This window comes from Centrocercus urophasianus, unplaced genomic scaffold (genome assembly GCF_019232065.1).
Source record: "Centrocercus urophasianus isolate 14NV4802_14NV808 unplaced genomic scaffold, USGS_Curo_1.0 seq_10, whole genome shotgun sequence".
In the NCBI taxonomy this organism is placed as follows: domain Eukaryota; kingdom Metazoa; phylum Chordata; class Aves; order Galliformes; family Phasianidae; genus Centrocercus; species Centrocercus urophasianus.
The window spans coordinates 66,452,885-66,479,652 of record NW_024884142.1 but is presented as its reverse complement, the minus strand read 5'-3'; the positions used below and the strand labels follow the sequence as shown (position 1 = coordinate 66,479,652).

Here is a 26,768-nt window from a genome sequence, read left to right as displayed (position 1 = left end):
AAATTTTTGCAGTGCAGCTTTATCTACTGTGAAAAAAATGTAAATCCTGAAGATTTTCTTGCATGAAGTTGTTTTGTTCAGACATAGCAGAACTCGAAGGACTCCCATTCCAACCTGGAAGAACATTTGCCTCCAGGGAAACCCAGGTTTTTAATGCATCTTAAATAACCAGGAGTGCTTCTGATTCGCAGAGAAAGAGAGAACATCCTCACTAAATGGCAAGAGGCACTGCAGCAGGAAGCAGCACCTGCCTGTCCACCACCAAAACAATTTGCAGCTTGTCTCAGATGCCTGCTCTCTCTCTCTCTGCAGCAATAGCATAATACCCTTACGAACAGCTGTCTTTTAATATACTTAGTATTATTAATTCATCAACAGTAGCAGTAGTTCAGAGGTGGTGGTTTTGTTACACATTTGAGACTTGACTTCAGGTGTCCACAGACGCAAGGCATGGGGGCGGGTGTGGCAGAACAGCCCTGCAGAAGTCTGGAATTGTTTTCCCCCCACTGAATCAAGGAACCTTATGTATCCATCCCTCTGGTCACTGACTTGCCATTTTAATTACTCTTCTATAGGAAATACCTAGAAGTCATTCACAGAATTATCATATAACTTTTATTATTTCAAGCTTACAGGTTTTCAGCCTGTTTTGCTGTTCAAGCCAGAGCAGGTGACCATCTCTTCTGCTTTAAGAGTGTCCCTATGGCTGCTGAGTAGATAGTTTTCTTATTTTCAGAGGAACGCAGCGTGTTTTGAGATGGTAACTAGTGCATAGTAGATGTGTGAACCTCCAACTATCTTGCTGTGCTGTGTCATCAGCAACAATCCACAGGAGATTGTGCTTCAAGAATGTAGCAGTAACTTGAAAAGACAATATTTAATGGTCTTGGCATTTTTTCCTTACAGGCTGTTACGTGCACGTAAGAGTCTCTTACTGTCATGCATTCAGGTAACATTGTCATGTATTTACAGTACACTCATAATCATCATTTCTAACCTAATACACAGTGTAAAAATAAAAATACTTAGAAAACAATTGCCATTTTACTTCACAGAATTTGCTCTTTTAAAATGAGCATAAAGTGATTAAATTATACCTTCTCAAAACTCTGTTCAAAGCCAAAAATGCCATGGCTTGAAACAAGGCGGTATGAGGGCTGCTCCAAAAATAATGCCTCCTATTTTTATCATGTTGGCCCATGGTGTCAGAGTTGGATGGTGGTGGTACGGCAGTAGAGGTTGAACTTTCCCAGCAATATTCAGTCACAATTTGTTGCTGTGTGAGAAATGGCAGCGGAGGGGCAATCTGACAAAACGGTGTCCGACTTAGAAGTGCGTATGAAGCAAAGGCGTGTTGCTGAATTCCTCCATGTGGAAAAAGTTGCATCCCTTGACATTCACAGACGATTGCTGAATATTTCTGGAGACAAAACAGTAGATGTGAGCACAGTAAGGCAGTGGGTGGTGCGTTGTAGCAGTGGTGACAGCTGGTCACCTCTGCTCATGCGGATTTTGTGTGGCAGGCAGGCCCTTGTACATCAGCAGTGAAAATGCATAAGTAATGTTGGTGACTGTGCTGAAAAATACTGTTTTGTAGCTGTGAATTTGCTCTATCAAATAGTGTTGTTGTGTTCTGTGTTAGTTGTAGTAGTTCCCATGGAAATAAAGAGGAGGCATTGCTTTTGGAACGACATATATAATTAGAACAGTCTTTAAAGTTTAAATCATTAGCTTATGCTTTTCCTTACACTATGAAAAGCTTGTGGCAAAGACAAGTTCTTCATTTATCTGTGCATAGGAACACTTCTAAAAACCAAAGAGTGAATAAATTTGCTAAGCTTTGTTTTTCAGAACAATTGTTTTAATATTGGAATGTCCTAGGTAGTTGATTGAAGTCATATAGGGCTTGGCCTGTCTGTGTCCAATGTTGGATCTTGCTGGAGGGATCCTATGTAAGCCATGAAGCTGTTGTTCTGATGGCCCCAGTCATAGTAATCTGGAGAGAAACTTGAGAGGAAAACAGAATTATTGAGCATCAGCTTGATTCTGTACATAGCTGGTTAGTTACTGTGGGCAAAATGCAATTGCATAGTTGTGGTTCTCATACTGAGATGAGTCATTACTTGTTTCCTGATTCTTTTAGTTCACTAAAGACTTTTTCCTCTCTGCTTTGCTGATCCAGGAGGTGGTTGAACATCTGAGTGCTAGAGAGTTGGTGTTTCTAATCCATGCCTATCCTGAGACAGCAATGGACTGTCAGTGACAGATCTGAACCTCCCTGCATCTGTATAGAAGGGACATGGATCTAGTGAGCATCTCTGGTGTACTGCCTCTGCTCTCATAATCAGTCGGTTTGATTTATACTGGGAGCTGTGCTAATGTGGCTCATTCCTTCACACCTTTGTAAGGAAGAGCATCTCTAGCTATAGGCTGGGTAGTGGCTGGAGTGCACCATCTGCAGCATCTTCAATGGGATGAGTTACTACATGGAAATCTATTGCAGGAATAGGGTGATAACTCTAAGTAGTAACTTTATAATTAGAGGAACTGGCTAGTGACTGTCTAAGGAACTAGATCTGGGAACGTTAGCTGCTGTTAGCGAATCTTATTTTCAGATAACTTGTAATGATATAACACCAGCATGTTGTAGATTCAAGAATAGAAGATAAGTAACACACAGTAACTTCCTCTCAGGACAGGATTATGCACTGCCTTTCTTTCTCTGAGTGAGGTGCTGTTCTTATTGCGATCTCCACTTTCCTGGGAGGATGAGCTAATCCTTATAAACCTCATGGTTGCACAGAAGAACAAACAAAAAAAAACCCACAAAAAGGCTTCTTATGGTGGTTCTGAGTTATGTGGGATCTCAAAAGTTAAGCAGAATTGCATTCACTTCGAGCAAATAGGCAAGCAAATATCCCTTTTACTTCAGGTGAGCTGCCCTGAGGTGTTTAACCATGTTACAGGACAGGCTTTGTCACTACCACCATGGCAAGTTACCTGCCTGCAGTCTCAAGCTTTACCCCTCTTCTCAAAGCTGGGAAAGCAGCTACTCTGTAGGGTGCTTTGCTGACACACTGAACTATTAAATGACATGTCTTGTTCTGCTCTTGGAAGAAGTAGAGGATGAAATGCAATCCAAAGATCTGCCCTGACTTTTTCAAAGATCTGAAATGATGTAACCATTTTCATTCTTGTGTCCTTGTAGTTTCTATGAGTCCATTCAGTGCTGCCACGTTAGCTTCCTCCCCACCCTTTATCATTTAGGCAGCAACTGAATCTAAACAGTTTTCATTGCTCTTATGCAGTGTGTACCTTTCCTCTCCTCTAGCTGTTTCTGTTATGGGAAGTAAGCTCTTGTATCTTACCTGCCCTGTGCTCCTTGGGGTGCAATATTCCATGCCAGATCATCATCACTGTCATATCTGCGAGGGTTGTCAAAGAAATAAGATCTGGGATTGAAGCCATGGCTTGGGACCATTCCTGCATTGGCCTGAGAGAAGGTTAAACTTGAGTTAGTACTTGCAGCAGAGAAATTGCTTAGTGTGTGACTTCCAAAATAAGTTACTGCATACTTATATCCTGGCTTCCAAAACAAAACAGGCTATTTTAGGTATTCTGTAGACAACAAAAATCTTTTTCTACTTTTTTTTCTTCTACTGGCATAGAGATGATCTCATATTTTAAGTTTTTCCTCATGTAACACCTTCATTTATACAGAGCATTTTCTTTCATAGAATTTAAAATGGAGAGTAGACACAATTCAGAAAACCCATTTGAGTCTGGACACTGTGCTCAGAGACATCTGGGAACCAGCTGAGCTCCTTTGACTCAGTCGATGCTTATATGTAGGGATGGGATTCCCAGTGCATGTGGATAAGGCAGGATGGCAGCATCTCCTTGGCCTTAGGTAGGAGAGCACTTAAACCTCTCGTTATCTCTTCAGATATTAAATAACTTTAGCAACGATGAACTAAAAATACACCCTTTTCTGTCCCCGTTTCAAACATTTGTCTTGTTGAAGCTACAGCAAAGCAAAGGTCCAAGTGCTGCAGTTGCTCTCTGTCAGCACCAAAGCAGGCAGTTGCTTGTTTCAGGTGGTATCAACTGCCATGTGGAGCTTTACCTCTGGACTGTGCTGCATGTAGGCTGCCTCTACTCAAACTTTCTCATTCTGAAGTCCTGAATGAAATGTGAAACCAAAGGGTTACTATTTCCTGGAATTTTTCCCTATAGCAAATGAAGAATATTCTGGATTTTTAATAAATGAGAGTTAAGTTGTTTTTTTAAAACTAAAGAAGAGTTTGTTTTAATTCCAATCCCATGCTTTATGGGTATTTTCTATAGGTAGACTATTTTCTACTCTTCAACTGTTTTAAGTCTGCTGAACATATTGTGGCCCTTAGTCTCCCTCTTGTGGCATGTTTGCACTGAAGTTCAGTTTTGCCTTGCTGCAGTTGCCTTTCTAACATCCTTGTTTCCAATTTTCCAATTACAGCAAGTGTTTGGCATAAGTATCTTGCGCAGGAAAAAATCATGTCTGATTGATTCACTATGACAGATAATGTCTATCCATAGACAGTTCCCCATGAAAGTAGTGATAACACCAATGACTCCTCAACTGTTATCTTTCAGTTTGAGACTTGAGGCTTTCTGAAAGTCACAATGCAAAAACATAATGTTGTGTGTGTTAACGTAGCGTGTTCTGACTTGCAAGAGAATGCTGCCTGCCTGACCCTCATTTGAGTAAGATTCCAAGTGTTTATGTGGTCAGTTTTGTAAAGCAGAGGTTAGATCACAACTCTTACTTCCATTTTCTGTGAATCTAACACCATGAATTTAAAAGCATGTCTGGCTGTACTAAAATCACCTCAAGTAAAATGAGATCTTTCTGTAGCTGCTTCTAAGAAGAACAGCATCACCAGACTGTTGTTTAAAAACATTTAATTTCTCCTCTTTACAGTTATCCTGGCTACTTCCTAAGCAGGAGTAGGGCTGAGATCTTATTTTAATGCATTAATTTTGATAGACATTGGTAGGTTTCCCAGTGTGATATCAGGTATCACAGGTGAACTGTAAGAAGGACTTCATGTAACTGGTGTCTGTTACTTCCTTACAAGTTTGACTTTCTCGCTGCCTTTGAAAATGCGTGTATGAGAACAAAAATCATGGTCTTCTCTAGAAGTATGTTCTGTGAATTGCTTCTCTTGTGAATTTACTGTTTACATTTTCCTTGGGGGAGTATTAGCTTTAATTGGGTTTGACCCACAGATTACCTAGGTAATCTAGCCTCATGCGAGGCTGATAAACCCATGTGCTGTCAACCAGCACACCCTAGCCTGGAAGTGCTGCTTACAGCCATTAAAAGATTCGTGTCCATCTATTAACTGCGTTGTATTAAGGATATATAGTATTTTTGTTACAACTCCCACTTTAATCTGTGCTCTGCTGTTTCAGCAAGCAAAAATGTCAGGTAGTGCTTATTATAGCTATTAGCTTTTGGCACTGAAACAATTCAATGGACACAAAGCTAGAAGAACTAAAGCTAATTCATATATGCCATGGAACAGTTAGCACATCATCATTTCGCTGCTCTCTATGTTACGAACAATACTGTGATTGAGCAAACTGACTCCTTTTCCACTGCCTACAGTACAGTGCCATATTAACCCATGAGGAACATGTCCCTAAACTTAAGGTTACTGATTCTTAAGATAATTGCCTGAGAAACACACTGTCTTTCTTCTGGGTAAATATGATGAGTTTCTTTCATAAGTACTTAGCATAACAAGGCCATTGACTTGGGTTTTATTCTGCTGAGGGCACGTTGAAAAAGATAATATGTAAAGAAGCAAAAGCTCCCCTGCATGCTGAGCCCTTCAGACCTGCCACAACATCCCAATAACAAATGTACTAGCAGATTTCACTCACTAGATCTTTGGTAGGATTTCGAACGCGGAAGAAATACACAACCAAGGAAGTAGGCAAGAGCTCCCAGACAAAAAGGATCACTCCAAACACTATGTACCCTGCATCTCCCAGCTGGCATTTCAGATCCGCCTGTTGAAAAGTCAAAAAGAAAAATATTTACAAACAAAAATGGCATTTTGTTTTCTTGGTGCAAGAGCCAACATGTCTTCTTACGAAGCGCTATACTTAATTGGCTGAAGCTTGACAACATGTCCGGAAACTCCAGTAAAGTTGGATTAACCTGGCTAATGATTAAAGGCATAAAAAAAAAAAAAAAAAATTAAATGTTCTATGTTGTTGAGTACATGGCTTCTCTTTCCTTCTACCCTCTCTCCTCCTTTCTCATCCTCTGTCTTCAGCAAAATCAAAGTTCGCTGGATGCTTGCCAGGCTCTTGGGCTGGGAAGAATGTGATAAAATGGACTTAAAGAGAAGCTACCTTTCTGGTCCTTTCTCAGATGGGAATAATACATGAAAGAACAGTCAGTGCCCAGGTCTTCAAGGTTATTGCTCGCAATCTTTAAAAATTAAGATTTGGAACTCTTCAAATGATTGCACTTTGTTATCTGGAATAACCACAGTTTCTCTAGTGTTAGCTTTGAACTAACTTCTCTCCAGATTTCCCCTCTGCTGTTTGCCATATCTACAGAGGGCAGTCCTGTCTTTTGATGTGTTTTGTGTGGAATCAAAAAGGGAAATGTTTCTGAAAAATGACCTGAGGCAGTTCACTGGAGAGACACAGCAGGTCCTAAAGCATTCCAGTCAGCCCCCCTTATGAGTAACCATGGCTTCCAGGTGGGAAACTGGATCAAATATTCTGGCCATAAATTTCTAGTATCTGCAATGGACCATCAGCAGCCACCAACACACCAGGCTTCAACAGGAGGAGGGAAGATGTTGGATTCAGGAGATGAATCACAGTGCACTGCTCTTCCATCTAAAATCTGTGTCTTCTAATTGCACAGTGGTATCACCTAGCTGTACTCCTACCCACACTGCAGCAGGGGGGACTAGAGGTCCTTAACGTACTGTTCTCCAACAACTCTTAACGAGATCCTCTGGACAGCCTTATCCTACTGATTACCTGCTTTTTATTTCTAGTTTTATTTGCTGCTCAGCAGAGAATGGCTCCGGTTTGCTTGGCCTGCCTGGCACTACAAGGCACTTGCCTGGCCAGCTAGGAACTCTGCTTTTGTTCTGCAAGTACTTGCTCAGTGGTGAGAAGGCATCATGTATCTGGGATTTTGAGCCCCAAAAATATTTACTCATGCTCTAAATACAGGCCTGCTGTTTTTCCAAGCCTTGATTGAGCTTGAAAACTACTGGGACCTGTGTGTTTCAAAGCAGAGAAAGGAGCTGGATGTCCAAATTTCATAAAATTCAAGAAAGAGTTATCTGCTTATTTCCCTTAGCATTTCTAATACTGCTAGTTCTCAATATCTGAATTGTAACTTGCAATGAAAAGTTGTGAAGAATCACAGTCTGATCCTAAAACTAGGGAAGATATGCTACTGACAGAATTAAGGTACATAACTCCTCTGCACTAAATGCCAATGGGAGACTTGATGATGACTTCAGAACTTGGAACTTTGCATTTCAGGGGCATCAAGAACTGTTTTTCTGCTCTCCAGCTACAGTACATTCTTACCAATGAACAAGACACCTGTCTTTTTGAATGTTGTTTTTACCAGTAAAATAAAAATGAATTAAATGCTAACTAAAAGATTGATATTTTAAAATTGTTTAATTGGCAGTTATGTTTTTCTTTTAGTGCTTTTTTTTTTTTTTTCTCCCCCTTTCTGCTTTCCATTCTGCTGTTATTACAAGAAATTTGTATTCGTAGAGCAAATCAATAAGCTAATGCCTCTTGTCATAATGTTTAGGAAATCAGCTGTCACATGAGAATGAGTTTTTCTCATTAGCAAATATTTTCATACTTGCCTGATCTGATACGTTGTACCAATCATAATCAAAAGAATTGACTTTCTTGGTTTGGGAAAATGATAAGATGAACAAGTTGTAACAGGCGCGTGAGGTATAAAGTAGTATAACAGTCACTCCTATGCTTGTCACCTGACACACTGATGATCCCTGGAAAAGATTTGAACACAGGTTATTAGTCACATGGGAAGTTGACAAGAATATTTCTTTGCATGGAGTATGGGGGGTTGTTATGGTGCTTTGACTAATGTTACTGACTGATGTTTTCCTATCTTTGATCAGTATATCCTGGCAGTGGTTCCGACCCTTACCAAGATGGGCTGCTGTTAATGCCTGTCACTGCTGCACAAGTGCCATTTTCACAGCAATGAAAGCACCTGAGAACACCTGGTATTGGATAGAGCTAGAGAATTCAGCTGCATGCCAGCTATTGAACATCCTATCTCAGACTCTCGCTACTGGCATGATGCAAACTTGCATCTTTTTATAACTGCTTGCTGTGCACCTATTTCCTAAGTAAGGAGCAGATCACAACAGTCAGCAGTTAAACACAGTGCAGACTGGAACAGAACATCCTGCCTCACCTAAAAGTCAACACAGAGAAGACGAAGTGGAGGCACAGCCTATGGGCAAAGTTATCATGGCCGGGTAGTCTGCAAGTGGGACCTTCAGCACCAGGGCAGGAATGACACTGCAAAGCATGAAGTCATGACAGTTCCTAAGGTTCAGAGAAGAAAAGGGACAGAGCAGGGGAAAGAGCCTCAACTAGCGTGAGGAACAAGGGCAGCTCCTGACCACTGCTTGTTGGAATCAGGGGACTGAGGCATCAGCACAGGAGCTGTGGCAGCAGAGGAGTCCAGGAGGCATGGCTATGGGGATCAGTGAGTCTGATCCATGAATCAGGTCATGGTGGCAGGCCTGCATACAAAATGAGGCTGGCTCTGAAGGAAGAAACTCAAATGCTGTGCAGTTCACTCTGGAATGGTATTTATCACGTCCAAAGGAGGAATGCACTGAGGAACCAGGCTTTAGGCTAGCACAGTACAGCCATTTGCTTCACTAGCCCTGCCCTCCTTCTCCAGGCAGAGATCTACACAATGCAGATGGGTTCTTTTCATCTAGCTGATACAGACAAGCCAAGAGGGAAGCTGCTCCCCCTCACGGGACCTTTTATACCCAGGCAGGAGACAGCAAGGTCTGCACATCTCCCCCCACTCAGGTACTCAGCTAGCAGGTTGGCAGCCCGAGGCACAAACAGGCAGAACACAAATACAAAATGGGTCAGGGCGAGCCACCAGGTCACCACATCCAGAAGCCCTGCATAACTCTAGCCCTAGCCCTGAAGCCTTGGCTTAAGGAGCCCACCAGGCTTCTCTGCTGCCCACGCGTGCTGGAGGCTGTTGTCCTGTTGCTTTGCCAAGCAAACACCTCACACCGTGCGTTCCATGGCTAGAGGCAATAAGGAGTGACTCGTCAAAAAGGCCACCAGGAAACTATAGCTCGCCTGCATTCCTGCAAAAAATAACATTGCTTCAGAGAACAGCCTGAATACTCAGGAGTATCATGAAACCCTCAGTGCTGTCAGTCTCTGCCTGATGACCTGCTCACAGCGCTGCCGCAGACACCGCCTCCAGCCAGGCCCAACCTGAGCCGGGGGGCTGCCATGTGGGAACTGGAACAGACACCCAACGCACAGCAGTGAGAGCAGCAAGCAGGAAGTGCCAAAAAGGGGAAACATCCACTCAACACTTCCCCATTCTCCTTTTGTAGGAGCAGCGGGGCTGCCATGGAAACCCAGGGGAGTGAGCAGGGAGAAGCTGCTAATGATCACACACCATGTCCCACTTCGGCTGCATTTAAAAACAGAAGTGAGGAGCAGCGCACAGTCGGTGCTGCCCCATGCCAGTTTCCCCATAAGGCTTTAATAGTTCAATACACTGCAGCTTTAACAAACTCTATTGCCACCAAATACAAAAAAAAAAAAAAGGGACTAAACTTGTTCTGTTTTCACTGCCAGTCAAATCTAGTCAGGTGACCTGGGGAAAGCAGAGTGCAGCTCGACAAGCTTGGAAGGATCCCCTCTTCAGTCACAGGCCCATAGAAAAGAAAGGAGCCCTAAGTAGGTAGCAGGACCAAATGCAACACTCATGGGTGGGCTCTGCACCTCCCTGGTGCTGCCTGGGTCACGGCTCAGGATCAGGTCCGGCCCCGCACCAGATCCTGCAGGTGATGCTGTGTCTGCCAGCACTTCCATGTGTGGTCACAGAGTATGTGCCATGAGATGGGAGATACAAATAAAAGGCTGCCAGCACTGGTCCCCATCTCCAAGCAACACAGAATGCACGTTTTGTCCAATGCTGCTTCTATTGTATCACTGCAAAGACCGAACTTTAGCTCTTTAGCAATTTTTTTCAGCACAGCAGTGGCAGATTAAACCAGGATGTTATTTCACTGCTGGCTCCAGCCTTCTGTATCCCTAAGTATGTACAGCCAAATCCTATTGGAAGTCCCCAGAGAGACTCTATTTCAGGTCAGCAGAAAGAAGTACAGTGCTCTTTAATTCTCGTTTACAAATTCAAATTTTCATTAGCGCCATGCCCTGTCTTTTCCTCTCTGCAATAACACTCAAATTTCTTTGTTTTTCATGAAATAGCTTGAAGTGAAGGAGATAAGGTTTCCTGCAGAAGGAAACAGAATGAAGTAATCCACCAAAGCCTCATGTAGGTTAACACTGCTTTGTCACAGAGATTTACACTTCTGTGACTTGCAGCAGTAGATAAACTTTTCTCAACAGTAAAAATAATCCACTGCCCGTGCCCTTTGGTCAGCAAATGACAGAGTGGAAAGAAGCAAAACAAACTAAGCTGTGTTTTTAAATCTTCTGTTCAGCCATGAACTTTTAGTTGTTGTGCAGTACAGCCAGATTTGATTAAACAGGAAAAGTATTCCTTTCATCTGATTAACCAAATGGAAGGAGGGATTTTATTATAAGATTTTCAAAATGGAAGTTAAAACTTAGATTTTTGGAATGCTTGTTGTGATAATGGTAATGTGCTACTGGTTGAATTAATCGTTTGCTTTAAGATCTAACCATGTACTGTGAATACAAAGACCTTTGAAAACTTTGTTTCATTTTGTATAGATACAAAACATTTTGACTTATGACAAACACAGCTAGCTTTTATGACACCTTTTGCAGACCCAGCTCTTCCAGCAAAGCTGTGAAGCAAACATTTCTTGAAAGAATATTGTGTAGATTAATAGGAGAGACCTTTTCCCCCTTCTCTCTGTTTGGATGAATTCATAATACATTAAGTCTTTCAAAAAAACTATTATATTATCTATAGGACACTATGCAAATTTATAAAGGATATTCATATTCCTTTTTTCTGGTTTACCTTCAGCACACTGCTACCTTAAACATTTAGAATAATCAGCCAATAATTTGACAAACTGAAGGATCTCAAAGTAAAGACCACCTCTCTGAAGCAGTACTGAAATGTAGTTGGGTGGCACCCAGCTTAAAAACAGCTGTGAGGAACTCCAGCCAGAAGTTCTGTAAACCCGGAACTAAGTATGTATTCTGGGGTCTGTGGGGTTAGACAAAAGCACCCCTTCTACTCCTCAGTATTTATTTATTGAGCAGGATGTACAACCAAGTGCAAGCTGTGAAGTCTAAGGCCTCTAAGCTCTTGGGGGATCTGAAGAACCATGTGCCTCTGCCTTGCACTACCCATGTCTCTCAGAAGGTACTTTAAAAGGAACTGAAAATGTACCTTACCTTGGATTCCAAGTAAATGTTGGCTAAAGACATCTTGGAAATCTTATACAGGCAGATGGAGAGTGAAACAGCGCAGAGCACAAACAATGTGTCATTAATTGCCACCCGGACAGAGACAATGACTTTTCTCTCTGAATTCTGTGTCCTCACCAATACTGCACATGTTAAGTTCACCAAGAGGAAGAGGAGACTTATGAAAAGAGAGGCCAGGTAGAGGGGCAACCTGGGAGAGTGAGGAGAAAACAGTTTTAGCGACATTGTTCAGCAAGTTTCAGTCACGAGGTGGAAGCTGCAACTCTGAATAATGGAAGCTGCACATGTTGGGCTGCCACAGCTGACCAGTGACTCACAGCCAAATCTAAGCACTCTGGATTGCTGGAGAGATGAACAGAGCTAGTTTTAGACCTTTTTTTACAGTCACAGAATAAGCAGTAAGTAAAAAGAACTAATGTCAGGCAATACAATTTGGAAGAGTGCAGCAGAGATACAACAGCCCAGTTCTTACAAATCATTTAAAATACACATGTACTTTCTTAAAACATGCACTTCATATATGGCACAAACCATCCGACTATTTGCTGACAGGAAAAACCTTGCAAAAGGTTGAGCTGGTTGGAAAGGACTGTTGTTGATCCTGGTTTTACTGCCATGAAAAGCGTCAGTGACTACCAGTGTTTGCAATTAGATTTCATATTAAATTAGGGAAGTGCCTAAGCATAGGAAAATTACTGGCTCCCCAGCATCGTTCTCTGTCCCTTTTCTTAAAAATTTTTGTCACGGGCAACCTCTTAAAAGAACCATCAAGAAATGTAAATATGCACATTGATTCTGGGTTGGCATTTCGCCATCTATGCCAGATAAAGGGTTTGTTTGCACAACCACAGGAGCAGAGCTGGAACAGAAATGTGACAGAAGCCCAGGAGCTGGACTGGTTTGTTTTCCCACCCACCCAGAAGTGATACCTGCAACATAAGTAAGCCATACACCCAAGGAAGACTGCTTCTCTTTACTCCTACACACAGCTGCAGAGGTTTCCATAAACAAACAAACACACAAATAAAAAGAAACATATTTACATTTCAAGTGTTTGCTTATTTCTTTATCTTTGTTGTCCGAGACAATTTCTGGTGGGTTTATAATCTGCAGCCACAGAGCAAGTGGCTTTGGCCCTAGTCCTTCACGTTCAATGTGAATTTTGAATTTGACTGTCTCTGAGGAATCAAATTTGGATTATTTAAAAACACTTTTACCTCATGGTGATAGATTTCCTGCATGTGTTTAACCCAGCTACAAAGCAGAAGAATAGTTGTCTTCTTTTCAGAGGGCAGGGAAGGAAGAGGTACACCTTTGAGAACATTTAGATGCATAATGAGGAGAACTGAAAGCCTCAAAGTGTCCGCTTGCATCAACAAATCAATGCCCTTTTTTCCAGCTATATCTGGCAGCAAACAAGACTGCTGTCTTTTCCTTGCTGGTCATGGAAATTCCCTCTCAGGGGGAAGATTGCGCTCATTCTTATTCTTCCAGGGCAGGGCTCTGTCCTTAGAATGAGCAGCTCGAGGCAGCTCCTTTCAACCTCACAGCCTAATGCCAGAAGCACTGCAGTCCTGGAGCTCCTCTTTCACACATCTTCCTCTGGAGGATGCAGTTCCCACTTGTAGTGTGAATACTGTATTTACTGTTACATTCTGGGGCACCACAATATAACAAAGATATAAAACTATTAGAGAGCATCCAAAGGAAGGCTATGAACATAGTGAAGGAGCAGCTGAGGCCCCTGGGTGTGCTCATAGCAGAGGAGCTGAGGGGAGGCCCGATGGCGGCTGCAGCTCCTCACAGGGAGCGGAGGGGCAGCGCTGAGCTCTGCTCTGTGTGACAGCGGCAGGGCCCGAGGGAACGGCATGGAGCTGCGGCAGGGGAGGGGCTGTGGGTTGGGGACAGGTGCTGCACCACAGGGCGGTGGGCACGGAACGGGCTGCACGGGGCTGTGGGCACGGCTCCAAGTGCTGGAGTTCAGGGAGTGTTTGGACATCGCTCTCAGACATAAGGTTTAATTTGAGGTGGTGCTGTGTGGACTCGATGATCCCTGCGGATCCCTTCCTACTGAGGATATACTGTGATTCTATTAATATTTCAGAAGTCTTTATGTGAGGGTTACGCATCTTCCTTTCCTTCCCCTCCCAAAGCCTATTTAACAGCCTCACAATATCCACATTGCTCATATGCACCCTCACTGCAGTGTAAGTAAAATGCTCTGGTGAGTATTTTACACACTGTCTCTTGCATGACAGTAAGTATGCACTCTCTTTTTGCTCAACTTAGTCAGAAGAAACTTCTGCTCCAGTGCAGCCTGCTTGCTCTTGATGCTGTCTCCTGACCAGCCAGGCTCCTCCTTGACAGAGTTTAGCAAAAAAAAAATAATAATAAAAAGCACTGTTGAGCTCTCCTGCCCACACACTCTTATGTATGCCAGTGTGAGCTGCACAAGTGATGGGCCATGACAGCTCTTCACATAACGAGCTCCCAACCCCCTTATTAACACGATGCGGTTGGGGAGGCAGCCTGCTTGCTGCCTGCTTTGACAAAAGAAGCATTGTTGTTGGAGTTCTGAATAAGCACTGATGGAGATGTGCTGTGTCTCTCATGGCAGTTTTAGGGTCTCTGCAGCTGCAGAAAGCATTGCAGCCTCACTTAAAAGCAGAATGCATCCTTACATCTCACCTACACAGGCAGCTATACAGCATGAATAAACAGTTTTTGTTTGTTTGTTCCAGAAAATAGAAAGCAAGTCAGGAGAAGTGCTTCCACGTTACACCAATAACTTTTCAAACAGCCTATTGTGCTTAATTCCCATTTTGGGGCTAGTCCCTTAGAAGGAGCTATGTGTAACCTGCCTTGGTAGAGAAGGCATGTACCAAGGCTTTCCTTTTTTCTGTCAGGCTTAGATGCATCTCTTTAGTAAGTTTTTCTTTGAGCTTTGTACTGAACACAATGAATTTTGCCCTGATTAATGAGAAAACACATGAAACTACTACATTTTGTATGTGGTTCCTCAGAAATTATACACTGTCTGAGGCTTGTGTGCATAAACAGATAGCACAGTAAGCCTCAACCGAACCCAGTGACTGTAAGAAATCCCTAAGGCCAGGGAAATATGCAGGAGGACTGTTATATATGAAGCTGGGCTGGTACAGACTTGGCCATGAGCTTTTTTTGCTGCAATGACTAATATCGTGAAGACTATGCTGAGAAAAGTTTACTTAAGATTCTGACCCTGATAGGACTTTTTCCTTATCTGGTTTATGAGACCTGTGTAATACACAGACCACAGTCCTACTTCTCTGCTGATCTGTTTATGTTACCATTATCCATTCCTGCCGTGATGCAGATATGACACCAGGTAATACAGTCTCACACTTACTTAAAAACAAGAAACAAACAAAAACAGGAAAAAAAAATCCAAACCATGAACAGCTAGAAAAGAAAAATCAAATTCGTTAAGTGTAGGCCCCAAGCCCTGTATGAAGGCCCAAATCATCCATTTTTCACTAGCCTGTTACAATTAAGACACGGGACCACTGCTGCAGGTGTGCATATATTTACATCACTTGAACTACCCTGAAATGAGGTCAGCTTCATTTATTAGGCTCTTTCACACAGGCTAACCACATTCATATTAATGCTTTTAGATATTAAAACAAAACTCTTCTTGCAGTCCTTTACCAACAGAGCTAAATATGAAAGATAAGGCTGGACCAGATCCAAAAGTGATCAGTGTTAGAAATGCAGTAGGCAAGAGTCTAGATGAACACAGAAATGTTGAGGGCAGGGTAGTATGTGCTCACTTAGCAGATGTTAAATAAACATCACAAGCTCATGAGCTCTCTCTGCATGAAGAAAGAATTTTTCAAGCACTTTTTAAGAATAAAGCCTTGCCACAAATGCCATTAGTGTACAAGGTTCGAAGCTGCTATCTCTCACCTTTAAAGCCAACCAGAAACATGTTCATAGACTTTCCCTACATCATGATCTACCTGCAGCTCAGGTGTTGTGCAACCTCTTTGTTCCTTTTGGCTAGTGTACCATCAGGGCAGGCACGCTCTCTCACTTGCATTGAGGGCTGGCAGGGGACCTGGTGAGTGTGTGCAGTATTTGTCTGCCAACCCACACTCCTGGATTTCCTTCCCACGGAAACCAGAGCCTAAAGGGGGATGAATGTATTTGTATGTCACAGTGTTCATCAGCGAGCATCTGGCTCTTGCTCTTTTTGGTTTGGGATGTGGCCAAAGTATGCACATAGACCAACTAACTTCAAAGCATTCCTGGGGCCACCAAAACAGATGCAGCCTCTGTTTCCCTCCTTAGAATTTCTGTATTAGCTGCTTATCATCATGGAGTACCCAACTGTCACGTCTCATATCCTCACTGGTCACTGGTCCAAGCACCACTCAGCTCGCTCTTGCTGTCCTGCCATTCTACCAAACACGTTTTCTCAAGCACTAGCTCCAGATGGTTGCTGCTCCAGCTGCATCAAAACCTAGCCAGCTAGGCTAGGTTTCCACCTTCCAGGGCACAGACAATATTAGTATTCCACCTGTTGATACAGTACCAGCTTCTCCTGAATAGTCAGTAAATAAGGGGGCAGATTTCAGTTGCAAATTACTCTGCTTTCCTATCCTGATTTCAGATTGTAAACTCCTTATTTGGAAATAAGACAACCTCTCTCTATCTTTCTCTTGCCCTGTCTAAGCAATATTTCCCCTGACCGATGGTTTTAGGCATTGCCACAGTAAAGAATAATTTATTGATCTCTTCCTCAACTTTCTGGACATCTAGGCCATTTGAGGAGTTCTCAAGTAGTTCCTGACAATCCTTCCTGCTCAAACAAGACCTTAAACAGATCTTACCACCTAAATGCAAAGCCATCATAATCTCAGCTCTATGGAATCACGGTAAGTCATCTATAAGCTCCCCAAAACACCATTGTCTTGAATCCATTCTCTCTCGCTCCTTCCCTTCATAATTCTTTTCTAAGCTCCCCATAACCTTTTATTACTGCTTACCTCACTTCTCGGTTAAGACATACCCAGTCCCACTTTTTCCTATTGCAATGAATATGTCACCCTGTTACCTTTACTGAAGTTCTGGGCCTGAATTCACCTAGCATCCACAGGTCCTTTGTGAACATGTAGGCAAACTAGCAGGGTCAGTGCTTTCTGCCTGCATTTGAAATATTTCCCTTTGAAATACATGAATGTCTAAAAATGGTGCTTGTATTGGGAAATGACACAGACTTTGAAACATAATAGGAATAAGCTGGCCTCAGAACCATTGTCATGAAACACTGGTATTTAAATAGGAGTAGTAGAGATAAGAGCATCACAAACTGTCAGCATTTCTCAAAGTACATGGCAATTTTTCTTCACCACTCCAAAGATTTTCACAGTTCTCACCTGTATTTCAGTAGCTCTGGGGAATATTTTGATTTAGCCTTAAATATCACCTGCAAAACAGAAAAATACTGCATCAGACATAGGACACATGAGTAAAGAAAAATGCTGTGTCCACAGGAATCCTGTCTCACATGTCACATGAAATGTAGTGATAGATTCACCTGTATGTCTTGTCCATGGTAGGCAAGATATAAAGTATTAAAACCACTCAGCAAGAGATGATCACATACTGTTATGCAAATTGTCTGCACCACTGTTTTCACTTATATCACATACTGATGTAAGGTTTTATATTAGTATTCACAAGAGCTTGTATAATCAAGAGATAAATAATTATTAGGTTCTTATACATCCGGTAAGTACATGCCTCTCATACAGACCAGCTCATACTGGCAAGTTGGGTCTGATGCTGTACGCACATGTAAAGCTTGCTGGAGTACCTCAGCCTGCCTGAAATTGGTGATGTCAGTTTGCATCCATGTTGCTTCCCAAAAGGATGCCAGTGAAATCTCTTTACTTTGAGGCTTATTTAGCTTCTACTGGCTGTCTGTTCACAAACAGAACAATATATATTTTTACAGAGAGAGCACTCAGGCACAATAGTTACCAGCCTGAAAAGAAAAAAATACTTAATAATTTGCATTTTTTTTATTAAAGATGATGAAGGGAAGTGTCACTGCTTTTTCGTAAGTTAACATTGTTACTAAACACACTCAGCTTATAAACCTTCATAAATGTTTTTTTTTTTAACTCAGCAGTCACTGCTGAAGCAAAGTGATTACCAGTATTACAAAATAACATGCTGTGTGGCTGTTCCCTAGGGTTGTTTCCCAATTGATTTCTTCTCAAGTCATCCCATTTTATCCATTTCGATTAGTATCGCATGTCCTTTAGGGTAACTTCCATAACAGCTAGTATGATTATCATGCTCTGCCAAGGAAACAAGAATTACACAATCACTGCATAGGTGATAGGCATGTGTCTACCTTGTCAGCATGTTTATCTGTCCAAAAAAAGGTGACAAAAATGGTGAAGGCTCTGGAGGGCAAGACGTATGAGCAAGAGGCTGAAATCTCTTTGGTTGTTCAGCTCAGAGGAGAGGAGACTCAAAAGAGTCTGGACCAAAATACTCAGTCAGAGACATGACCCTTCTGTCACCCTCTTGAAAATCAGTGACCCAACAGAAGTAAAGCATGCTTGAAATGCATCTGATATATGACCTCTGTGAGGAGAATCCCACAGAATGGCCCCGCACATCACCTGATTTGGGAGATACTGCCCAGGCAAGTACCATGAGAAATGCCTCCGTCACGGGAACAGCCTCAGCCACAGCTCAAAGTCAAGCATGAGACACAGAACTGCAGAAAATCAGGCTTCATTTGTTCCAGCGCTCCTGGAACAACGTGTTATTTAGCTGCTATTCACCAGAAGCAGCTGCCTTGAATTGAAAATTACTTTTATGACACATCAGTCTGCTTAGTACTAGCGGAACAAGCAGAGAGCACTGAGCCTCTCAGCAGACCTTAGAAAAGTAACAGCTGAAAATAAAATGGAAACATTGAGGGTGGAAATCTCTAAAAATATTCTGCAGCCATTGACATTATTTCCCAGTAGATAACATCTCTGGCAGTATCCCTTAGAGAAGATCTTTGCGATTCATTCTCCAAATTCTCAGATCATGAATTCCCAAAGGAAATCAGGAACAAGTTTCATGTTGCTTTACCTACTTGCTACCTAGGAGGGAGGTATAAGAGGTGTGGGAACGCTGACCTCAACAGCAGTACTCACATGCTGTACCATTAATTCTGACAGCTTTCAGGAGCAGCACAGAACAGAGGTGTTCAGAGCCTGTGCAAAGAGCTCCATGAGACAATCTGCAGTGAGCAATGAGCTGTGCAGCGTCCACAAAGCCTGGGAAATTCATTTGTTCCTCAATGCCAACTCCTGTACTTCCCCTAAAAGATTGCAGCCACCCCCATAGTGTCACAGAACGCTGCTTTCACATCAAACAGCCCAATGCTGCCCCACTCAGCAGAATCCCCACAGCTAATTTAGTAAGAACCACGCATGATGTTCCTGCTGCTGGTGCAGCGCAGGGTCACATCTCTCAGTGTGGCATTGCTGAAGCAGCTGTGTGTGGGGATGCTGCTTGGTGGAGTTGCCCCAACAAAGGCTTCTGAATCGTGTCAGAGCAAAAATAACCATGAAGAAAGTACTGCACAGAAAAAGGACACTATGTAGAGGCACACTGCTGGTGCAACTTGTGGATACTGGTGCAAATTGACTGCCAGACAGAGACACAGGCAGCCACATTCTGCTGCCTTTGCAGCCTTATTTCATGAGTAACCTCACAGGAAGAAATGTGATTGGCATGGAATAAAGAGCCATTCAGTGGGGAGTAAGGGTGTCTGAAGCTGAGCTCAATAGCTCAATATACCTCAGCTGTGTGGGTGCAGCTCTTTAACTCCAAAGAGCTGTGGAAGAAAAGGTTGCCCAATGGCCCCTCCCTGCAAGAGTGTTGAGAAAGCTTCCAGTCAGTATCTGAGTCATCTCAGCAAGGCTTCCAGCAAAGCAGAGCAAAGCAAGGCAGCTATTCCTAAGAATAGACCAAACAGCTCACAGAAGGCAGACCTCTTAAAAGAGACCTTTCAGAGAAACCCAGGGGGAATAGCAACCAGGAAAACTGCGAAATGTCTTGCTGTTTTTCTAATGGCAAAGGGTTACTTTTCCTCCTTATTTCTTCTCCCTTTCACTTTTTTTTTTTTCTTTTTTTTTTTTTTTCCTGAAGAAGAACTATCCTGTTTTTGACTTTCTCTTTGCTGAAGGACTGGAAACCTCAAATAAGATTCTCACACTCCCTCCTCCACTCCCTTGAGGTATGTGTCTGGCATATAAAAGGGCAGCAGTACAAAAGCACTCCAAAAAAGACCTAGATACAGCCAGGGAAAATTCCTGTGTTTCAGGAACTGATGTAAACAGCTGACCTTAAAGGCATTTCACCAGCCCCAGCAGAAGAGAGGTGAGGATGGAGGGCAGTGCCTCAGCACAGAGCAGGGCAGGCAGGCAGGCAGGCAGGGCCTGGCTGCTATGACTTATGGAGGTTACATCTGTGGTTATCAAAGTTACATCAGGAACCACCCTGTCCATGTTAGGATCAATGAAATAGGTGTCAGAGCCAAATTACATAGTCCTAGAAAAAAACAAAACAAAAAACAAAAAAAAAGAAACCTCACTGGAGTAGCTTTCAATCTAAGCTCTGATTTAGCTGCACTGATGTGAATCCAGGCACAAACCTTCAGGATACCTCTGTGTCGGGTGGCTCAACTCACTTTTACTGGCTGCTCAGCTCACCAAAAGCCTCAGGTATGTGTTAAGTGCTCTCATACCTGTCCAGCTGGCCCTCTGCAGAGGAATGAGGTTCGGCTTTATTTACCAGTCCCCATTTCAAAGAGCTGTATGTGGAGCACAGAGCATACTTTCCCTTCCCAGTCCTTCTCAACATTGTCCATCTCTTCTGTCACATTCCATGCAAACTTTGTGCCCTAAAAACACAACCCAGCCTCATGCAGGACCAAAGCCCCTCACCATCACCTTTCCTTTCCTGTGTATTTTCCAGTCCCAGTCCCACTTTCTCTCCTTCTTCCATGTTTGTTCTTTCCTGTAAAATGTTCCCTCATTCCTGGATCATACTCTCCCAAGTGCCCACTTTATCCCTCTACTCCCTAAACTGTGCATTGCAAAGCCTACTGACATGGGCTGTGACCACCTGCCATACTCAGCCTTGTGCAGCTTAGCAAAAACAAAGGCTGGGACTATTGCAGGGCCAACAGCCGTGCTAAGTTTGCATATGTAGCCTTCCTGTCAAATTATTTTCCAAAGCAAATGATGTCATTTCTCATGTCAGATGCTGACAGCCAGCCAGTCTGCCATTTCAGTTTGTCTCCTACAGATCTAATACAGAGGGCAATGTTTAAAGTCAAATTTATACGCTGATGCTTTGCTGCCTGTAAGTTGGACTCCTTTGTAGTTCTATGTATGTCTGAAGCATGCTGTAAACAAACCCTTTCTATTCTCTCACTGCTAGTATTACTGCTAAAATTCTGCCCAGACTAACTAGAGGATAAGAATCTCTCAATTTCCTTCACAGATAACATGTACTCCAGCTCCACAGAGATAAATGCAGCCTCCCTGAAAGCCTGGTGCTGGTTTCTCCCCGCCCTACCAGGCACTTCCAGCATGGCCAACTCCTGTCTGACTGCCTTACTCTGCACAATTTCTCTCTCATTTGAAAGTCCCTGATTTTATCAGCCTTGCCTGGGAGGCAGGGTAAGTTCCTCAGTCTGAGTGCCAGAGAAAAAATGGAATATGGCTAGGGAGGAATAAAGAGAGGGAATCTGCCTAGCAGCTCTTCTCCACCTATACAGCCTCATAGTTCTTCAACTCAGCACCACCTTCCCCAGCTGCTGGAGGAGTTCCCAACCCTATGGTTAAACCCACAGCACAACAAGTGGCTCACCATGCCTGCCTGCAGAGGAGGACCGGGATTTCCAGCATCCCCAATGGCTCATGTTTTTTGGCCTTGACTTTGTTGAGCCGGTAGCCCTACATCCTAGCCTGCCTCTTCATTCCCTTGCATCCTGCTCCCCAGTGAAATGTAAAGCCTGAAACAGAACAAAATGAAGCAAACCCTTCTCTTCCCACCTCATACCAAAAAGGGCAACATTTGATTTTATTTCCCAGAGCTTATTTAAACTTATGTGCACAGACCTGATCATAAGGCCTGAGGCCCCTCTCCGGGATGGGAAGAGTGGGAGATCTGGGAAGTCAAGACATAAATAACAGAATTCTTGACTCCTGGGGTCCTCGCTGTCTGTCTTCAGTTAAAGTGGACAACACGTTTTTTGCTGGTGTACAGTGTTTGCTTTATTGACCAAGAGAGATGCGGATGTATCTATGGGATTTTTTGTTTCAGTGGGTGGAAATGTACACTGCAGCTCTCTGTTGGATGGATGTGGGAGCTGCCCTGGCCTGGTGCAATGCAGGTATTTGCAGATATTAGGTTGAAGATAGAAAGTTAACCTGAGAGGGAAGTTACCATTCATGTTCTCCTTTAGAAGGCAGGAGATTGAATAAAGACTTTATTAAAAAAAAAAAATACTAGGAAATTCAGCATCCCATTAGAAATAGCAGGTATTTTTTCTAGTGTTTGATTTCTGAGAGAAGGTAACTCTACCTAAGCCTTACCTACAGCACCCTTTTTATTCTGCCATCAAGACCACCCTGACCATACTTCCCCACTCAAAGAACAATTCTCAGGAACAGTTCTGATTCAAAACTATTTTGATTGTAGCTTTTCTTTTGTCCACAGGTCCTCTAGTCTAGCAATACATCACAGTGCATCAGAGCTTCCGCTGTGTCTGCTGATGGCAATGCTCACGAATAACCCTTGCTTAGCTGACACCATTGTGGCTTATTTGCCTTGCTACACGTAAGAGAGAGTCCAAATTTATGTCCTCATTGCTTTGGGATACCAATTAAAAACAGAATAATTGTGGCTAACTTTCTGTCAAGTTCAAAGGTGCTTATTATTCTGAAAAATGCCCTCAGGCACTTGCCAAATGAATTTTTTTCTGTTGGGCCAGGAAGATCTGCAGTACTTTTGAAATCACTTTTTTTTCTCACTTCTGTGTCTAAAAGGCAGTGCCTCTTCTAGAAGTGCTGAGTGCCGGACAGAAGGTAAACACCTGCAAATTCCATGAGGTCTTCCCATCCTCTGCCCCCATACTTTGCACAGATCACTCATTTCCCTACAGCTAAGCACCAGTTAAGTAGCGCGGTTCTCATGCAGTGAGACACAGCTGCAGATCTTTCTTTCCTTCCTTCTAGAGAAAGAAGCATAAATGTTGCTTCTGAACAGGTCTGTGAAGTTATAAGCCATTACTGAACACAAAATTTTCTCTCCCCACCCCTTTCACGCTAGTTCTTGCTTGCCTTCTGTGGAAAGCTAGATGCACATTAAAAATACAGACTTAAGAAGATGCTGAATTTCAAGCCAAACCACCTTTTAATGGCCAGAAGTAAATAACAGTGAATTAAAAATACATGCGCCTATTCTGTGTCTTCCCATTACATTCCTACAATGGCTCTGCTTGTATTTCTTAAGATTTCATTGTGGTTAGGGAGATGTTTGAGATGAGATTTCACAGGGAGCAACTAGCTCTAAAGCAAACACCACTACTAATAATATGCCTGTCTACAGTGGCTCACAATCTTTGGAGATTATGACACACATCACAAGCTCTGAAAGTCCTGTGTAAATGTTTCAAAATCCTCATAGCAGCTCTTCAAGACAGGTAACCATGCTGCTCCTTTGAAGAGAGGCTCAGAGGAAGATCAGGAGGACTCACGGTGACAAAGCAGAAATCGTGTCAGAGGCAGAGCCAATAGCCTTACAATATTTGTGTTTCCAGCCAATGTCTTGTACTTCCTTAGTGATATCAGACAGCAGTGCCAAAAATAAGTTAAAAGGACAGATGCACACATTCTGTATACTCTCATTTTACACCTCTCTTAAATAGAGGAATCAGTTACTGATGACACAGACTCTGAGCACTAGCACAAATGCTGCAGAGTACAGGTCAACATGCATGCTCTGTGTTCACTTCAGCCCCGACTTCTCTTGGCTATAAGCCAGGATGCTGCACTCTCCAGCCTTCCATGGCAGCCCTGATGCGTGTCTGAGGGAAGAATCTCACCTAGGGGTATAGTTTATTCTCAGCTGCTGCGATGGCGATGGACTATGCGATGATGGACATCAGCCCCAGGAGAACTGCATCATTATCAAATGTCATGGGATCAAGCATAGGTGATTAAATGCCTGAGCTAGATTTGAGTAGCATGTAGATGAAAGACTCCTTAATCTCTAAATATGTTTCAAGTCCTGAGGAGTGGAGTGCTATGAGTTGCAGGCATTTAAGGCATTGAATCCAGAGAAGTAAACCTAAGTGCCAAACTACGTACGTGGTCCTAACACCCTCTGCAACTCAAATGATCCTCTTAGAGCTTTCATGTTTATGTGCTCTGCTTTTTCAGCTTTGGAATGGCAGCTCTCACAATCAGCCTGACCTCTCCAGCTGGGCTGTTCTGAGCTCACAGCCCTGCATAGCTACAGAGCACTGTAAGCATTGTAGGCACTATAAAAGCACCTAGAGCAAGGCACTGAGCTGGTCCCAAGCAGGGCACGCAGCTACACACAGAGCATCCTGGCACTTCCCCTTGCCAGCTGTCCCTGCACTGGAAAAGCTACCTCTGGCAAGAACCATCTGAGAGCTAGGTGTCCTCCTGCATGCACTGTAGTGGGATGGAAGAGACAGCGAATTCAGTCCCTGCTCTCCTGCAAGCTTCCTGTGAGATCTCAGGCAAGCCTAGCAGCCTTTCTGTGCCTCAGCATGCTGACATCTCATCCTGCAACCTGGTACCGATATACCCAAGCTTACCAGCAATACTTCCAAGCAAGTCTAACTGCAGCAACACAGAGCTCTGTGCAGCCTGATGCATCTGGATTCCTAGCTGTCCACTGCACAGATATGTTCTCAAGGTGTCTTTCTGATACAGAGATGCTGCTTCCTTCATAACACAGCTGATTTACCTTTACAACACAGAGTCCTTGAATCAGAGAGCGCACCTCTGTACAGCACCTAGCATGTACTGGGGCCACACTCACTGCTGTGTGTAACACAGACCATTATAAGAACTTCTTGGGTCTGCAGTAGGACTTGATCTGCATTTTGGTTGTCGATACAGAATAGAAATCTCCCCACTGAAAACTATCTCAGCTGACTTACAAAATGTCTGAGCAGGGGGATGCCTGCAAAATTACTGAGATTGAGGTCTGTTAAGCCAGGAGGCTTATAATGCCTAAGCTAAGCAGTAACAACAATAGTAAAGAATAATAACAGAACAGTATTTTGGACATCGAGCCTTCAAGCTCTCCTGTATATTTTTTCCCTCCCTTTAAATTAAATGACACCCATTTCACAGACAATAGACACTATTTGCCATTCCCGAAATGATCACCGCAGGCTCCAGGTTCTCTGTAACACCGATCACTTGCACACAGATCAAATGTTACAATTCCAAACTAAACTATCTGAAATTTGCTTTTTGCTTTGCCAAAGTACATTAGGAAATTACATCCTTCTCACAAATCTTACAAAACAATAATTTATCCTGTCAGATTTAATCAAATATCTGTTGCTTACCTGTGTGAAGTAAAGATTCATCAGGGTCAGGGTGAAAAACTGGAGGCAGACGGGGAAGCAATAGAGGAGCCAGAAGATGAAGGGGCTGAGAGAATTTGCTGTGACAAAGTCTTTGAAGTAAAATGAAAAGAGCACAGTCCTAAGAGAGGCCCAAAACAAGCACAGAAACAGAAAGACAGTTTGGTAACTGAACCTCTTGTGCCTGTAGTGAAGGACCAGCCAGAGCTGGACGTAGATGAACACAAAAAGCAGTGAATAAAAAACAGTATATACAATGGTCAGGCCCAGCTTCACGTACGGAGGGACAGCTGGCGTCAGGGTCGGTGGAAGGGTGTCATTTTTCAGTGGGTCCCACTCAGGGGCCTCCATTTGATATCAGGAATCGTCAGAATTATTTATTAAGTTTGGCTGCCGCTGCTGCCTCCTCCTCCTCCTTCTCCTTTCATCTTCCTACAGCACGGGAATCAAGAAAATGAAAGAAAACAAGCTGCACTTCCTCTTTGGCAGCTCGCTGTGGGCTGGTAGCACATGATCACAATTCAGAATGATTCATTAGGACTGCCTTTGTCAGCAATTGGCAGGGAACAGCTCCGAACGCTGCCCTTCGCTGATGTTTGTGCACGGATCCCCACCATCCTTAAGAAACAAAGAAATGCAGCAGCCCTGAAATGGTTTACAGCTGCCTTTTTTTTTTCCCTCTGGAAAAAATTCTGGATTTTAAATTATTTAAGCCATGTTCTATTTTCTGTAAGAAGCAGGTAGGTATCTAACATTTCCCCAGTGGCAGCCACGTTGGATCTTTGTATGATTTTTTTGTCCTGTTCCACATTTAACAAGTACTTTATTTAGCCGTGCTTCAGCAGGAACAATTTTAAGCACCTTCACCTACTCACAAAATTAAAACCATTGTAATAAGCATTTCAGCTCTGCATTGCAGATACCTTTGCATTTATAACAAAATTTTGCATAACAAACCTAACACATTTACTGTTTTTTTTTTCCTTCTAACACAAGACTTCTCACTAGAATGGAAGAAAAGGCACATCAAGGCTTCCAAATACATTGCATGCAGGAAGAAATAATCCCCTTAAACATCCAAATTCACCAAAGCGTACATGCAGCTACAGGTTCTCTTCTTCTTGGTTGCTGCTTGTGTGTGCTATCACTGTGGCAACAGCTGACCGGACACTCCTTCTTGCAAGTGTGCAGACGTGCCCCTGGGATTAAATCTATACATGAATAGGTGCTATGGCAGTCTGCTGGCTTTGACTCATGGGGGTGAGAAGCGAGAACTGAAACTTGGTGGTTTAGATATTTGCAGAACGATGGAAACACTTAATGTATCTCTAGATCACATATATCA

The 26,768-nt window shown here is 43.0% G+C and overlaps 1 protein-coding gene across 1 annotated transcript; it reads right to left on the bottom strand.

The window, feature by feature from the left end:
- Positions 1-1,680: 1,680 nt before the first annotated feature.
- On the bottom strand, positions 1,681-25,908 carry GPR137B (G protein-coupled receptor 137B). Its single transcript, XM_042821968.1, has 7 exons — positions 25,406-25,908; positions 17,145-17,194; positions 11,692-11,914; positions 7,911-8,060; positions 5,932-6,060; positions 3,369-3,493; positions 1,681-2,007 (listed from the first exon to the last, which is right to left on the bottom strand). Exons 1-7 carry the CDS (start codon positions 25,772-25,774, stop codon positions 1,896-1,898), a joined length of 1,158 nt encoding a protein of 385 aa, XP_042677902.1. The 5' UTR covers positions 25,775-25,908; the 3' UTR covers positions 1,681-1,895.
- Positions 25,909-26,768: the final 860 nt, after the last annotated feature.